Source organism: Tyto alba, unplaced genomic scaffold (genome assembly GCF_018691265.1).
Source record: "Tyto alba isolate M040663 unplaced genomic scaffold, T.alba_DEE_v4.0 Super-Scaffold_7, whole genome shotgun sequence".
NCBI classification, from domain to species: domain Eukaryota; kingdom Metazoa; phylum Chordata; class Aves; order Strigiformes; family Tytonidae; genus Tyto; species Tyto alba.
In genome coordinates this window covers 19,879,996-19,897,902 of record NW_024881328.1, presented here as the reverse complement: position 1 = coordinate 19,897,902, position 17,907 = coordinate 19,879,996, and the positions used below count along the sequence as shown (strand labels likewise).

Genomic DNA, 17,907 nt, shown 5'->3' with positions numbered 1-17,907 from the left:
TCTGGCACTATTCATGAACATTAGCTTTCTTCAGAAACTTATTTTTTAAAAATCACTTATACCTATTTTTAAATAATTAAAGAAAGGTCATTCAGAATATACAAACAAATTATTCCACTTACAGGTAGAGAGCTTGCATTTGTGGGGTACTTGAAGTATCTATATTATCAATTTAAGAAATCTGACATGACAGATTAGAAATTGTAACGTGTACTGACTGGGAGATTGAGAGTCACAGGTAAACACTTGTGCAAAGTACTTTGTCACACCTGAACTGATTAAATAGTCTTGTTACTTTTAGTATGTGTACTATAATCTTCTAAACAGCTTGGACAGACTTACATCTCATCTACCATTTTTCTTCCATTGTTTCAGTTCTTTGTTTCTACACCATATTTTACATCAGACAGCAGTTCGTACTACAAAATTTTTAGTGACAAAAATGGTTATAAGCATATTCATTACATCAATGGCTCAGTGGTAAGTCAAACAAAGTGTTCTACATGGATCTACTCTAAGTTCCTGAAATAATTCTACAACATTCAGTAACTTAAATGTCTTGCTTCACAGGAGAATGCAATTCAAATTACAAGTGGAGAATGGGAGGCAATATACATTTTCAGAGTAACAAATGATGCAATGTAAGTAACATGAAGAGAACAGGTTGTGAGTGTTGTCAGTAAAAGCAACACTTAATCATTTGAACACAATTTGTTAACTTATCAAATTATAGCTAGGTATGATTTGTTTTGTACCTGAATGCATCCACAACAAATTTGTATGCAAAGACACTGCACAGGTTTGCAAGCTCGGTTTACTTATGGGGGATTCTTTTCAAATTGCCCTAATTTTCTATTTAGTTTCAATCACCCATCTTAGAGAGATTTATTTAGAAATACTTAAATTTACTCATGTAGTTAACCCTCAGACAATTTGCAGTTACTTCTTTTTTTATGGTCTCTCATTCAGCTTATTATATAGACAGATACAGCTTACATAATTGCAGTGATTAACTCATGAGAATTAAGATAGAACTCCTATTTATATGGTTTATTTGTCATCTAATCAGAGTTTGAGCAAAGATTCGTTAAGATGAAAGGTATATAAGCTTAACTTACAGCACATACAGAAATCTCAAAAAGTCTAAGTTAACTTCCAGGAAGGCTTTTAATTTTGAGGACGGTTCATATGCCATCACTTTATGGATTATTTATTAACCTATAAATGAATTTACAGTTTCTATTCAAGCAATGAATTTGAAGGCTATCCAGGAAGAAGGAATATTTACAAGTAAGTGTTATCAACATTATCTTAATTATACTAGGTTGATATAAGATAGCTCTGGATTTGTCAATAAAATAATTTAGTTTCAAGATGTTTAAAGTGTGATTTATAAGCTATTTTATCTAAACCTTGACCTTCGATTATAACTGAGAATTGAGGAGAAATAGCATTATACAGTTTAAATATATTCCTGGGGAAAAAAAAATATAAAAAGGGAAAACATTTATTTTTAAATTGAACTGTTCTGAAAGTACAGTGCCTATGCTCTAGAATGTGAGGCAGACACATGTAAAGTTAGTTGTAGCAAAATAAATATTGTTTTATTTTATTTTTCTTCTAGAATCAGTATTGGAAGTAAACCTGTCAGAAAACAATGCATTACTTGCAACTTAAGGAAAGAGAGATGCCAGTATTATACAGCAAGATTCAGTGAACGTTCTAAGTATTATGCTTTGATCTGTTATGGTATGTATAGCATGGGCGCAAACATATAATCTGTTGTTCTTTCAAATTTATCAGAGGTGTAGATAATACTGATTATCCCAAATGATAGTTAGATGAATCAGAAATTTCAGAATAACCAGGAGAGTTTTCCAGAAATAAACTTTTCCATGTCCAAAACCTTTGGGAAAATGTTTCAGAAAATACAAATATTTTCACCTTATATTTTTTCACCTTTTCAAAAAAATCTTGGGATTTTTAGAATTGAAAACAAATTTGTGGAAGTCCTTCATAGCACAAAACAGATTCTAAGCTGGATCGTGAAAGTCATGCTTTTTCTTGCAGCAGCAAGAACAGAATTTAGAAACATACACTGATTTCCAATTCATGTGATCAAAGTTAGCTATGAGAAACCACTAGAATGTGTTTCCCAACTGAAATTATTAAAACCTGTGTCAGCCACAAAAAGTTGGATATGTGCTATCTAAGAACATTTTTAATAACTACAAAAAATTCAGTTCATCAAGATTTGTGATAATTGAAACCACTTGTAACTCAAAAGCATTAAATGAAGTCTTAGCTCTCTTGAAAAAAGTTGATTTCATTGATCTGAGGTTTCATCCATTGTTGTAATCAAAGAACAGTGAAGTCACAATCTAAAAAAAGGAAAGAAAAATATCTAAGGTTTTCCTTTCACATATTTCACATAAAGTTTATTGTTCTGATTCTGCACTGGCTGATCAGATGAAGAGTTCCTTAGAACTTCCAGTGAGCAGAGAAGCAAATGCAGCAAATAATAACACCTTTCAATCATTCTTGCTCAAAACAGTCAGTAAGGTCATCACCATATGAAAGCCACTCACCTTCACAAATATGATGTGACATGTTCTCAGAAGAATGTTTTATATTGTTAATTCTGCATTCACCTTATGTAATCACATCCCAGGTACTAGCTAGATGTCACTTCATCTCTAGGGAGGAAGAGTTTGTTAGTAGATTTAAAGTTACTTGTACTATGTTTGCTAAGCAATGCCTGTATGTATACAGGTCTGTGTACACAAAGTACCTTATGTATTTCATGCAGCAGGGACTAGTGGGTTATAAAGCAGAAAGATTCAGATTTGTGTATCAACTTTGAGCTCTTTAACACCTGTCAGTTACCAATGTTAATGTAATATACATTCCATCACCGAATTCCAGCTTCAAATCGTAAACTGCCTTCTTATAATTCTTATGACAGGTCCTGGGATTCCCATTTCTACTCTTTTCGAGAACCACGGTGATAGAGGTACTGCAAATATCCAGCCTATTTCTGAACAGTTGTTTTTCTCATTGATCTTCACTATGCAGATCCTCTAATACAATATTTAGGATTGTGATCAAAAAGCCTTTCATCTTGTTTGCTATTGAAATATCTAGTGTCTTTCTAGATTTGTTAATTAGTAAAATCCAAATATCAGTGAATGCACTGGTGTCTTTATTTTCATTCCTGAGTCGAGGACTTTTATAGTATCCTGATGTTTTTCCTGTTTACGCACTATTGATGCAATGAACATTGGCAACTCTTTGTCTACCAAATATTGAGTCAAACTTTGTAGAATACCTTACTGTGATCTCCAAACTATTCCTTTTCACATTTTGATGAACACAATACTTTCTGAGTTTTTTCATGAAGCAACCCTATCCTGCAAAAGGCAACAGTGTACTATTTAGAGTCTGCAGTCTGAGCTATTGTACTGTACTAATGAGAATTTGGATCAGTGACTTGCTCGTCAGCTGTCAGTAGAGATGTCAAGGAAGAGCGGAAGCTCTTTGAGATGATCAGTTCAAATAACTGCTTCAGACAAGGTGTAATTATTGATACAAAATGGGAACTTCAGCAAGAAACATTCAGAGCCCTCAGTCTTTAAGTAGTCTGTTATTGAGGACTGTTTGCAACCAGACCAAGCAGAAATTTGCTAATCATGAAAATATTAATTGCTCTACAGTGAGTTTTTTCTCTTTGTCCTTTGCTTTTCCCTAAAAATTCTTCTCCAACTAAAGCCCTAAGTCCTGAAATGTTATGAAACCTAGCATGGTCCTGTAAAAAACTTCAGTGATTTGGCATTCCCCATTACAATCAGAGGAAACGCACTGATAGTTCTAATGCTAGGGTCCTTACAGTTCAGCCTGTGTTGGTAAGGCACTATTAACTGAGTGTTGTCTGACCAGAAGACACATAAAAACATGAGGAAGACAAACTCCACAATATTGTTAAGCTAAATAATCAGTGGCAATTTGTGAAGAAGTCAATGAATTACAATGTAAGATTATGTTGACCCCAATAGGAGTTGGTACATCTTTAGTCTTTTGCAGATGAAAGAGATTGGTCAACATGTTTATTCCAAGTGTGCTGTAAAAACACTGTGTTCTGATATTTCTTTTGAAGAAGGTTTAAAGGTTTAAATACAGATAATGCATGGATTTTTTTCATATTTAATTCATTGTCATAGCTATCTGTTTTCTGTGATTCATTATGACCTTGTATATCAAGGGCACTTACTACCTCCTTATCAATGTATGAATTGCATGAAATGCAGCTAAGTGTCCAACTACAAATAAGTGTTACTTAACCTCGCTGAAGGAGAGAAGAGTTTCATTTAATGGATCTTCACCATTGGTTTTATGATGCCTCACTCTGCTCTGCTATTATTCCTCAGGAATAAAAAAAAATTCAGGCTTCTCTGACTTTTTCATGGCCTTTTTTGGATTAATTTTCCATAAATTCCTTGCTTTCATAATCTCTCCTGTGGTGCAAAACTATTTTTAGTAGATCCATTTTCAGTGCAGTTGGCAGCATTTTGAAAATATATCACCCATGAATTTTAGTAGGAGGCATGCAGTTAAACTAACACACACCAGGCTGAAAGCCCTTTCTAGCATGCCTACAATTCATTTGTGGTAATGAGGAAGTTTCAGGAGTTTTGAGGAAAAGGATGGAAAGGGTTCAGCTGAGTTTGGGTGAGTATCCAAAGCCAGGATGATCTTTCAGCCATAAAACCCCCCTTGAATCTGCAAAACTTTTCAAGAGTACTTTGAAAGAACAAATTCCAGTGTTATATTTTTGTCCTGTCCTGAGCACTATCTAGCTCAAGACGTGCTGAGAGAAGTACTTCTTGTATTTTTTTTGAGCATTTCCAGAAACAAGAAGTGGTTGTCATTAAGGATAAATAAGTAAATAAATAAAAATAAGGTAAACTAAAAAAGAAAAATCTCCTGCAGTTTCGAAGGATTCTTTCATTTTGGAAGTGAAGCTAAAAGTCACAGATTTCCTTTATATACAATATTCTTCATCCATCACTACTCATGGGAAAACACATAAACAAGTAATACCCAGTGGATTCATAATATATAGTTCTTCAGTCTATGCTGGAAATTAACTAAATTTTAAATAGTAATTTTAAAATTATATAGCTGTAAATTTGGTCTAAAGCAAATTAAACAAAAATTTTAAATACTTTTTAAATTAAAATAAAAAACCATACCAACAAATAAAAGAGGTTCACTAAGTGTGCAGTAATATATTACCAGTGACATTTAAATGGTAAGTCTAGTGTCTTTGAGTAGGAATATATGATACAGTGGTTAAGCAAGGGTTTGACACAGTCCCTTAAGAAACTGAATTTCATGTGTTAGCCCAGAAACAAGATATTCCCAAACATCTCTGTGCTTAACCACACTGACCTAGAGTCTCAGAGGTTAAACTGATATTACTGTGATAATCCAGAGAGGAGATACATGACTGTGTTTTGCATGATGGGATGAATTTTGCATTTCTAGCTCCTACCATATTACAAAGCTGGGATGAAGGCTCTGCAGAAGAAAGGAGTTTCTTCATAACATCCAGGACTCTACCACTCAGAGGCAACATGTGAAATGATTTGCACTGCAAAATGTACATCCTATAAAAATCTAACAAATATTTGTGCTCTATAATACCAGTGCCTTGTTTTCATTTAGGTATGAGACCAAGCACAGTTAGAAGTGTCTGAGTTGATTTCATTACTCTGCTTCTAAAATTCACAGATCTCCTTTCTGCTCTAATGACACAAAATAAAGGAATCTCAAATAATGAAGAGGAATTAACAATAAATTAGTTAATAATTCAGGCATTTCTTTTACTTAGAGCTCAGAGTACTGGAAGACAATTGGGAATTGCAGTCTGCTTTGCAAGAGATAAAACTGCCGAAAGAAGAAATTAATAAACTTGAAGTGGATGGTATAAGTAAGAATTACACATCTTTATTATACTTTTTATTCCTACCACTTTAATATTTTGCCCTCATTTTGTTATAGTGAGTATCATCTTTCTGTAGAACAAACTTGTTAGCCTGTCAGATTGGGAGGAAGATCGCTGTTTGACAACCAATTTGTCTGTGCCTCAGGGTATCTCTCAATAATATAGTAGTTAAAATACACCTCTGCTTCACAATGCAAATTTTTTTTTTAATTCTTTAATACTATTGGTGAAGTGATTAGATATCATGTAAAAACATTATAGTATGGTGGTAATAAAATGTGAAATGTAAACTGCTGTTCATGTATTGCACATTATATTGACTTGCATACGCTATTGTTTTCACTAGAGACTTTACAAACAATATTCCATGGTAATGAGTGTATAGTTTCCCAAATTCATTTCTCATAATATTAACAACAGTTATATTTATAGTTGTGTTTTTCTAGGCACCTAGAAAACTGAGAACCTACAGTTATGTGAAATAATAATTTTATGCATAGCTAAATTAAAATGGACAATTTATTTCTTAAAAGTTGGTCTTCAGTAGCTCAGTATAAAAAGTTACTTGCATCAGTTCTGTGATTCACAGTTTGTACATGGTATAGTTCGTGCTGATTCATCTTCTTATACTGTTATACCAAACTCTGGATTATGCTTGGAGGAATCATTTTAACCATTAACAATATAATTTTAATATGTCTTTTCTAGCTTTGTGGTACAAAATGCTTCTACCCCCACAGTTTGATAGATCCAAGAAGTACCCTCTGCTTATTCAGGTGTATGTAACACTTCCTTTCTTTGAATGTTGTTTTGTCAGGAAACATACTTCTTATAACTTAACAAAACCTAGGACATTTGCAACATTTTATGAAACAAAAGCAAAATCACTTAGTTCTGTTTTGTTTGTTGTGGTGGGTGTTTTGATATATTTCTGGAATACAAATTCAACCCAATGGAAATCGATGAGGTTTTTAATGTTATTCTCATCATGGCATTAGTTCCTCAGAGAAAGAAAAAGGATAAAAACATGTGGGCTATTGCTTGGAGTTCTTAGCTCTGTTGCTCCTTCTGTTTATAATGAGGCACTCTGAAATTATTGATTTCAGTTTGGCTAATATGAAAAATACAAGAGCCTGCTTCAGTTTTTAAGAAAAAAACCCAAACATCCCTAAACCATGTAGACTGGCTTCCTTGATCAAATGTCCCTTCTCAAGAGCAGTTGACATGAATTTCATTTATAGCAGGCAGAAAAGGCAACAAAAAATGCAGTGGTGCAAAAAAACCCGAGGCAGAAAAGAGAGCTGAGTAGATGTAATAAACTTTACATAATTTTTTATTAACCAGTGATGATCCAAAGGTCCAAGAATGCTAAGTATGTTTGAATGAAGTTTAGAGTAGAAGATTAAATCAGTTGTGTCCTTGAGGTCAAATGTGCAATTTGCATTAGGCTATTCTCATGAGGAATGTTTCTCTGTATTGCTAAGCTATGTGAGCTGTGTTCAGCCCACAGCTCCAACAGCACATGGTATTCCCTACTGAAACAAAGAAGGTCTGAAGATGGCCAGAAAGTATAAGGAGCTGTACTTTTTTCTTCTGTTTTCTTCGTCATTGCTGACTGCACGTGGAGATCGAATGCAGAAAAGCACCAAAAAGGGCTGTTACACCTAAAGAATTTGGAGAGAGGAAAGAATTGAGTCTTTGAGGCACCACTTTTCCAAGGATTCCCCTTAGGACAAGCACCTGATGCTGCAACCCTTAGTCTGAGCTGAAACTAATGATTTGCCTTAGGCATAAAACCTAAAGGATTAAAATGGATTTTAGATAGCAAAATCTCACAAATATATGAAAAGGGTAATTGAACTGTTTGTCTGCTGAGCTCTCTGAACCACAGCCATATAGCAAAACACTTTTAAGGAAAATGTAAGAAGTACCTATAGGTATAGTCTGGTATCTGGTAATCATTTATAAATATGAGTTGAAAATGTGTGAATTTTCTTCCTCAGGTACGGAGGTCCTTGCAGTCAGAATGTGAAGGAAACATTTAGCATTAGCTGGATAACCTATCTTGCAAGCAAAGAGGGAATTATTGTTGCTCTTGTGGATGGCAGAGGGACAGCTTATCAAGGTGACAAGATTTTGCATGCAGTATATCGAAGACTAGGAGTCTATGAAGTTGAGGACCAAATCTCAGCAGTGAAGTAAGCAGAATATCTCCCTGTATAACTGTTGCATTTATGTGCCTAAGAGAAGTAATGTGAAAAGAATATTAAATATACTTCTTAGTCTTCTGGAGAGCTGATATCTCCAGGAAATAAGACAAGAAGACTTGTAGAAATAAAATATTACTGAGTTACTTGATGTCAGTGAGGTTTTGTGTGGTATATTGAGTCCATATACTACTAAGTCTACATTCAGACCTCATGACTTCCATTTTATAAAAGCATCATCAGAGGCTTCAAACCTAGGCCTAAGGAAATACGAGTGTCAGTGGTGAGAGGTAAGCCAATGTACTATCCATTATTCTGAAGTTTTCCTCGTAGGGGAAACCTACCTCAGTGACCATAGAGATTAGCCAAAGATCCATAGTGATGTACCACAGTGATTAGCTAAAGGTCAAATGTGAATTTTGTAGCAAAACTGAATCCTGATACAAGCCTTCTAAAGGTCAGTTAGTCATAAAACTGCCTTTCATGCTCTTTTGCAATAGTTATGAACAACACAAAGTATCTGAGGTCCTCTAGTAGTTGTTCCCCAGCAGTTGCTCCTTTGCATCAAAACACTTAAAGTGTTCCAAGGGAAAAAAATTCCCTAAGCAGAGGTTTTGGAAGTGAGTGAAAGTGAGGTTTTGTAAAGAAAGGCTGCCTGTTAAGCTCACAGATGCAGTAGCACTGATAAAGTAAGCATTTAAAGAAGTGTTAGTTTGAACCCCACAGAAATGAGTGCAAGGCAGGAATGAGTTTAGCCTTTGGTCTGGAATTTGGCCTATCAGAGCATGGATAAATTTCCATGTGCAACAGCAAATACTCTCTTTCCCCCAGTAATAGGTCTGAGTAGCTTAGCTAGAAATTGGATATAGTAGTCCAGGTTTCCATAGCTTTCTCTACTTGTTTGAAAACACTGCCTGTATTTACAAGTGTGTGAGGAGGGTATCTGTTCCTTCCTCTTTCTGCTTTGTGATAATTAATTTCCCTGACAATGATATAAACACACATTTATCTTTTTCAGTGATAAATGAAACAGAATAACTGTATATCATGTTAGGTTTTTCTATTAATATATTATTTGATTTTCTTTCTTGAAACTTTTAGCAGCAATGGCATACTTCAAAATATCACAAGAGAGAGAATGGGTTTTTATTACTCTGAATCGTCACTCAGACATGAAATGTCAAAGATAGAGGGAACCTAAACTAATTCTGCAGTTGAAAAATCTGCTGAGACAGGCTGTGAAGAAATGACCTCAGACTTCACACTTCCCAGTTTTCTGTCAGCACCTAGACTAAATTTTTATTTAGTCAAATGTATTGCATTCCATCTTCCTGATCTAACACATTGTTTAAGATGAATGATTTTTAGAGAGGATCGTATACTCTAGTGGGGAGTTCTTGGAGGGGCTTTTACTGTAGGAGGAACCCCAGGGATTAAGACAGCGATATAACAAAGCTGAATCATTTTTTTGGCTTTTCTAACTTTGTCCCACCCGGATAGTATCCCGCATTTTGGGTGTTGTCAGTTACTCATTCTTGTCCTAGTAAAATAAGGCTCATATGTGTCCTGGGATGTATCTGAACTTATTTTGTTTATCTGTCACTCTCAAACCTTTGTGGTCTTTTGCCTCAGCCTCTTTTCTTTGCTATTGCTAATACAGCTCTGGAAATGCAGTCTTCAGACTCAGATGGAGGATTTTTGTGGGACACCTAATATTTATGATTCTCTTTGACCTGTTTGACTACTGAGTGCATAAGCAAAGTGCACCTTTCATCCATTGAAATCTTATTACCTACTTGGGGCATTAGAAGATGTTTTCTCATTATTATTTTTTATTATATTAGCAGTATGTGCTCTTCACTTTTCAGGCACATCAAAAAGAAAGATTATTGCTTTAGGGAATCTATAATCTCAGAGGCTGATACTGTGCCTCTTGAGAGATCGGAGTATCAGCTCTTAAAATGAGTATGTTGAGCACCTTGCAAGATAAAGTCTGAATGTTAATGGTAATCCAGCACCTTCTGCATTAAAATGATGAAAACGATAATAGCCTGTAGGAAGGTAGAGCTATGGGAAATGAAATGTGGCTATTAGTAAGAGTACACTTTCTGAACTTTTTCCTCTGCACAGGTGTATGAATGTATGTCTGTACATATGCACATATATATGCATATGAACAACATGAGTATAAGGTATGATGTTTAATCTAGTCTGGACTAAATATCCAGGCAGATTCAAAGTATAAGAAAAAAGATCTTTTTTGCCAGGAAGCCAGTTGGGCAGAGTCCTCATCCACTGGAACAAAAGCTATTATGAAGAAAGTACTGATTTCAGCATTTTTTATTTTTTCAAGAAAAATTCTTCCTTTTTCTCTGAAATACCTATTAATTGAAAAATTGATGCTTTGTAGAAATCAGACATGCTCTGCTGATTGTCAGTTTGCTCAAATTGGTGGGATGTGTGGAAAAAAGTGAAAGAAAAAATATATTTTGCTAATTTGTTATAGTATTAGCAAACTTTTGTAATAATGCATTTATTTCTGTGATTTTATTTTCCACAGGAAATTTATAGAAATGGGTTTTATTGATGAAAAACGAATAGCAATATGGGGCTGGGTAAGTGGTTTAGTTTCTTGTGTCTATATTTAAATAATCCTACAGTATAATTTTTTTGATTCTTCCTTATTCTGTCCTAAACCTGTATGAAGTTTCTTCTACCAGTTTTTGATGGTATTGCCAAAGGGGACAGTTCTTGTTTGTGTCTATATACATGCAATTGCAACAGTGCAAGCTCCCACAAGGGATCTCTGGCAGCTCAAGAGGGAGTTTTGAAAAAGTTTATGTCTAATACATTGTTTGGACTTGAAATTAAACACAATTGAGATGTTTTAATTGGCTTTGCTTTTAATTTAGGGACTTACTGGCGTTTTGTCAAAATTCAAGTATTGTCCTTTCTGATCTGAGATTAAAATGATGAGAAAAGTCCTGTGAATATCTCCTATCAGAAAATATGACCCTTGCATCATTCTGAATCACTGTATACTTGACTGGCTTTGAAATGGTCAGTAGGAATGAATGTGAGTCTGAGGGGTGTACAACAGTGGCAGTTTCACCAAGTGGAAAAATTGGACAGTATAGGAGTCATTCCAAATAATTAGCCAGTCTATTTTTCCTCTTTGTTTTTTTCAGGTACTTTGCTCTGTAACACTCCCAAAACCTTTTATAGCCAGGTGCACTGCAAGTTTTTATTATTAAATTATATATATTTATTATTCTTAGAGTAGCATACCTCAAGTACAAATTTTAGGGTAGCACTGCAATCTAATAGGAGAAAAATAAATTACTGGAATAGTAGGAGTTCTTTTTCCTGTGCTGTCAGCTTCAAAGTAGGACCATTCATGGAAATGGGATGTAGACCTATTAGGGATGTTGCAGGAGAGCTGAAGCCAACTTCAGTTGCAGCACAAATGCCACAGAGCCCCTTTATAGAGATTTTTAAGCTGTTTAGGCCATCTGATTCTATTGCTTATGTTCATCATGAATGGCTGGATCAAGAATGCATAGACAGTACCAGAGCCCTGCCTCCCAGCCGGCTTCAGCACAACAGAATTATACTATGCGGGAGAATGAGCTGATAAGCAACACCATGGGTCTCATGGATTAGGGACAGCACTGTAAGGAATACTAAAGGGGGTTGGAGGCCAGACCTGTGTTAGCCATCCTTACTCCTTCTCTGAGTAAATCAGTATCAGCTATCCAGCAGTAACAGGCAGCACTAACTAAAAAAGCTTACAGAATAAACAGTTATGTTAGCCACTCCTTAACATTTTCCAATATTTTTATCTCTATACATGTTCATTTTTCTCTGATTATCATTCAGAAAGACCTTTTATTTCATTCTCTTTAACTGCCTGTCTTTGCCAGGAGAATTCTTCTGATCTTTCACTGTTTGTTTTGTTTATTTTTTGCTGGCTTTTGTTTGTTTGTTTGTTTTCATTGGCCCAGTTTCATTGTAAGAGGCTTGCCCAGAAACACACTAGAGGATGGATCTTGTAAGACTCAGTTTGACTGTAACTATGGAAGTTGCCTGGTCTTAGATAGCACATGAGCAGGGTTGCTAAAAACTTTCTATGAAGCTTCTACCAAATAATATTTAAATTACTTTGGTCAGACACTGCTATAACACCAGGATAAAGTGGGGTACCATATGGTGAAATTAAGTGACACAGACATTTACAAGTGAGTAATTCTAAAGTGACATTAAGTTAAGGACACATAAAAATATTTTAATTTTTTAATCACATCATATTTTATTTCACCACAGTTTTTACAGAACCAATTAAGAGATTTCACACATCTAAAGCATTGTATCTCAGTAGCAAATATAATATTCAAATAATGGCACTATTTCCAAACCTGTCAGTCTTTTTTTTTTTTTTTTTCTATTTATTATGCCATTTCCTGGTCCATAAACTTTAAGAGGAGTTGAAAGGTATTTCCCTATTTATAGCCTGCAGATCGGCAGATATGCATGAACTATGCAGCTCATCATACTTTCAGACTCACCAAACTCTCCTGGATTGCAAAGCTCTTAAATAACCACTAAAGCAGGTTTTGAACTCTCTCTGCCTGTTACAATGAACAGATTTATCTACCTGATCCCAATCCTTTACATTTAGCCTTGTGGACTGATTTTTTAAAAGATCAAATGATCCAATCAAGTGGCCTGGAAAAATCATACAAATTATTGTTTTCAATAGCATATCCCTCACTGTTATTTCAAGCTGGAATGTCAAGGGGAGAGAAAGACTTACTTTTGTACAAAAGAATATTTAATAGTTTTGTTTATTTCCCTTAGTCTTTCATATGCTACTGATGAGGTTGATAATCAATCCAGAATTCTTTGTGACACACCCCTTATTTTTATCCCTACCTTCATTCCAAAGTAAACAGTAACCCATTATTTCCCAAAGACAGTATAGAAGTATTTTCCAACCCCACTTCCACATCTTATGGACAGCCAGACCAAACACTTTTTATTTAAAGTATTTTCCTGTTTCAGCAAGTAGCCCTGCACAGTTGCAGAGAACTATTCTGATATCCAGGCTTACTTACTTACTACTTTACCTAACTTCCAGCTATGAACTTATTCTTCCTTGCTGGGTCCCAGTTTGAGGAATCAGGACAGAAAATAACAGGAAAAGTGGCAGGCAGTAGGGAGGAATTGCTCAACCTCAAGTTCTCAAGTAGCTGAGCCTGTTAGTACTGATGATGGGGTTGATTCAATATGCCAATCATTAGCAAAAGCTAGGTAGTTTGTTAAGGCAAAGAAAAACCTATAACTCTTTTTGGAGCTGCACACTGTAAGGATGAGAAGTAATGAACACAAATTGCCACAAGGGAAGTTTTGTTTAGATTTTAGGAAAAAACCCCTTTACAATGACAGGGATGAGTGCTGAAACAGATTGAGTAGAGAGGCTATGTCATGTGGATGTGACTCTGACCAACCTCATTTAAATTTGAAGTTATCCATGTTTTGAGATAGAGGTTGCACTAGATTATCTTGAAGGACCCTACCATCTTAAATTTTTCTATGATTCTAAGTGGTAATAAGAGCGGCATCCTGTGAAAATCATTGAAGTAGCAAAAAAGAAGTGATTCAAAAAAATTGTCTAATCTCTCACAAAAAATCACATCAGATTTGAAATAAATACATTTGGTTTTAATTAAAAAGCTTTTGTTGCTTTGTGCTCCATGCATCAAAGCGAAACATTTACTTTAGAATTAATTTATGAGTTTGGTTCAGAAAACAAATGATACTTCACCAATAATTTTAAACTGTCTGTGATTTATCCCTAGTCCTATGGTGGGTATGTAACTTCTTTGACACTTGGATCTGGCAGTGGAGTATTTAAATGTGGAATGGCTGTGGCTCCTGTTTCCAGCTGGGAATATTACGGTATGGAAAGTTGTCATAAATCTTGACTTGGAAAGCAGGATGTAGCATTTAATGTCTTTATAAATTAAATCATTGCAGGAGACTGGCAATATGAAACTTAAAGACATTGCAATTACCTAGACATAAAACTCTTAAGACCTTAAGCTTAAGGTTTTCCTTGCTGAAAATAACTGGCTGCAACTGGCAGTTTGGAACAGACTTTGTCCCATAGAAGAAGGTACACCCAGATAATTCCATACACACATCTGTAACAGTAAGTCTGTAAAGCCCTCTTGATAAACCGCTATACTCAGGAGTGATTTTCCTAAAAATCCTGTTATAACAGTATCACTGAATTCAGAAACAGCTGAAATTATATTTCTGCCAGTAAGAGAAGCACAGTGCACTGGTAGATGATCTCTGTCAGGAATCTTATTGCAAAGTTATTCCCCAAAAGCAGTGCAAAAGAGAGGGACTCAGTTGTATCTGATATAATAATTTTTTTCAATTAAATATTTTCCCCTTTAGATGTTTCTCAGCCACACTTCCTGTGTTGTTGTGTTATGAGACATATTTTTATTTATGTTTATTGACTTAGGCTCCAAACTGTTCTGAGGAAACAACTCGGGGACTTACTGTGTGAATAAAGCAAGCACATACTCATACTTACTTGCAGACCTGTTATGCTTTTGGCATGGTGTAAAGGAACCTTAGTGTAAAAAAGAATCATGGCATGCATGTTTTCAATGAGCAAAATGTAGCACTTTGAACACATTTACTTAGCATATGGTCGTTTGCTAAGAAGTCTTGGTTACGAGAAAATTTTTTGGTTAAATGGGAAAGATTCCTTCCCTGACTGCTAGCACAGACATTCCTTGTATTTATGGTGTTTTGCAAACAAAGGGGAAAACATTTGTATGACATCGGAAGCATAGTCTTCATGTTTTCACTGCCATCAAGATTTTTTTAAGACCTTTTCACTCGTGATTGCAAAAATATCTCAGGAATGCAGGCATAAAGCACTATTTTTGCAGAATTCCTTCAATAAAAGAACAGTTATAAATGTTTGTCCAAGGATTAAAAATTGAATGAAGTTTTTATGTTAAAGTATATCAGGCCTGCACCATTGCAATTTTTACTTCCACTGAATTTTCAGGAAGGAGTTAAAGAATCTTGCTAAAAACACATTGTAAAATCCAAAAGGTCAAATGTACCTCCACTAAGGAAGGAAGGAAGGAAACAAGGAAGTCATGAGTCATAGCTTTTGGCAAACAGATGGTGTCAACATTAGGGTGAACTGTGTTAGAGGCAAAACTACGGGATGCTACATATTTGAGTCTCTAAGTAGTATCAGTATGTCAGAGCATGTACTGGCCCCTACAGCTTCTAAATTCTGTCCCACTCTGTTTTAGATGCACAGATTAGAATCTGGACCATAATCTTTTCTCTGAAATCCTCCCACTCACCTTCATTTTGTGCCAGAGTTAATAACAGCTGAATAGTTATAGGATGGCAAGGGAAATTGTATTTGGGAACAAGGCATAGTTAAAAGCTTTAGATATGTGACTGTTTTATTAAAATTCACAATTTATCTCCGTTTTCTTCCTCAATAATTGACAAGCCAAATCTTCCACTTAGTCATATAATGCAATTCTGCTGACCTCTGTGGACTTGTTGTAGCTATACTGGTAGAAGAGAGTGGAGAATTTGGCTCAGAATACTGTAGAAATGCCAGCCATTCAGAAAGAGTCTATTTTATTGAAAACTTAAGCCCAATATGGTTGTTTGACACTGTGTTGACAACAGATATTGCACATTTTCTGTTTTCATTGAATGATAATGGATTTTGATAAAAGCTAGGCTACTTAGATTTTTTCGGTACTTAGTTTATTACAAATTATCAGGTACTTAGTTTATTACAAATTATTAGTTTATTACAAAATATCAGGAACCTTACTTGGCTGATCTGGGAGACATAGTACACATCTTTAGCGCACAGTGGTAACATACGTAAAGGATACATAATAAACCATGGGAACATTAGTACATTGAGTACATTTTCCTTTCCTGGGAGGATTCTCATTTCTACTTTTTAACAAAATTATTCTGATACAGTGTACCAAACTGGACAACAAGGTAGACAATCCCAACTCCTTATTGATCACAACATCCATCACCTCTCTAATGGGAGGGAAAGATGCCAGCTCTTCTTTGTCAGAAAGCCCTGACTCCGTTAAATAAATAAAAAGCTTGTAATACTGCAGCTTGACTGCTCAATATGTGTCAGTTACTCTTTCAAGGCAAGGTCATAAAGAAAGTAATGTTCTGGTAGTGACAGCTGCTGTGTCAGTTTTCCACAAATTTTCATAACAGCTCTTAGTTAAATTACAAATACCCAGGCAGCTCAAAGATAGCTGTTCCTGCTGATTTCTTGGTGATAGATACTGTTCAGTTATTCACATTAGTTTTATCAAATCTGTTAACGGTCTTTGTTGTAGTTTGAAAAAGAAATTGAACAGAGACCTGAACAGCAGTTGCACCAATTTTTCAGTGCAAGCCTGTATCATTTCTTGCTCCTCCTAATTGCTGCATATAACCATTCAATAGCAAAAAGGACAACATATATATCCATATTTACTGTATATACACATACACATCCCAGGTTGGAATTCTGCTCAACTTCTCTTTTTAAGGTGTCAAAAATAGTCTGTGTCATCTTTCCACCATTCACCTTTATTGGCTCATTGGCTCATTCAGCAGACTTCTGGAGTTCAACCCTATAGCATAAAGCAGTATCAATTAATTACCTTTGTCCATAATACCTTTTGTTGGTTCCACAGATGAGTATCAAACAACTATTTTTGCAAGGACTGATTGGAGGACATTTATTAATTAACCTTCATAGTTGACTTTTAAAAATATATTTAAATTTGGTGTATTATGAGGAAAACAAACAGAATAGATACAGTTAAAATAAACATTTACTTTGCTACATGCCACTGAAGGCACAAAAATATCTGTACATTCTTTATCTATAGCTTTTTTTCTTGTTTATTATCACAGCATCTATCTACACAGAACGATTTATGGGTCTTCCTATAGAGTCTGACAATCTTGAGCACTACAAGGTGAGAATTCTCTTTCTGTGTTGATCTGCCTTAAATCACACTTCCACGGACAAGTAGAACTGTGAAGAAAGAAAATGACCTGCCAGCTCTCATAGTGGCAGTCCTGTAGCAGCTAAGCTACTGCTGTGAAATTCGTATCTCCATAGTTACTTGTGGTTTTGTATTTATCAATCCTAAATATGCTAAATTGAAGGATCCTTATTTTCTCACTTGGACAAGTCAGACAGTTCTGCCAGTGCAAACCATCAGCCTAGGAAAGAACTCATGTGAGAGAGGTTAAAATGCTGATGTTGGTAAGGTTTTGGTTGGTACTGCTAGCTGTGGTGTGCAAATTTAACTCTCTGATAATAACACCATAAGCATACTAAATGGTCAGAAGAGCTTCCACTGCCTGAAACAGCTTGCCTTTCTTCTTTTCTTCACATTGATGGGAAGTCTATAGCTTCCTCTAACAGCACACGTACCAGCTCTGGATACAGAGGGCTAATTAACACCCAAAGACGTTAGTGGAAAGACTCCTGTTTAAGATTTTGGATCATGTTTTCAGTACCTGTTCTCCATCCCAACTCAAAGAACAGAAATGCTCAGTACCAACTGGCCTGGCAGAGCTATCTGGGTAGCCAGGAATTAC

The 17,907-nt window shown here is 35.3% G+C and overlaps 1 protein-coding gene across 2 annotated transcripts in view; it reads left to right on the top strand.

Moving 5' to 3' along the window:
* The window catches only part of LOC104368199 (prolyl endopeptidase FAP), a 41,569-nt gene that overhangs the window by 20,336 nt on the left and 3,326 nt on the right, over window positions 1-17,907 (top strand). For both annotated transcript variants that reach the window (XR_004409276.2, XM_009975485.3), the window contains exons 13-23: window positions 376-480; window positions 571-641; window positions 1,237-1,290; window positions 1,625-1,749; window positions 2,966-3,013; window positions 5,891-5,989; window positions 6,713-6,782; window positions 8,008-8,202; window positions 10,772-10,826; window positions 14,070-14,169; window positions 17,212-17,276. Coding sequence is in view for 1 of the 2 variants with exons in the window: in XM_009975485.3 (XP_009973787.2) it covers window positions 376-480; window positions 571-641; window positions 1,237-1,290; window positions 1,625-1,749; window positions 2,966-3,013; window positions 5,891-5,989; window positions 6,713-6,782; window positions 8,008-8,202; window positions 10,772-10,826; window positions 14,070-14,169; window positions 17,212-17,276 (987 nt within the window). In the remaining variant the exon portion in view is untranslated. The remainder of the gene's footprint in view (window positions 1-375; window positions 481-570; window positions 642-1,236; window positions 1,291-1,624; window positions 1,750-2,965; window positions 3,014-5,890; window positions 5,990-6,712; window positions 6,783-8,007; window positions 8,203-10,771; window positions 10,827-14,069; window positions 14,170-17,211; window positions 17,277-17,907) is intronic.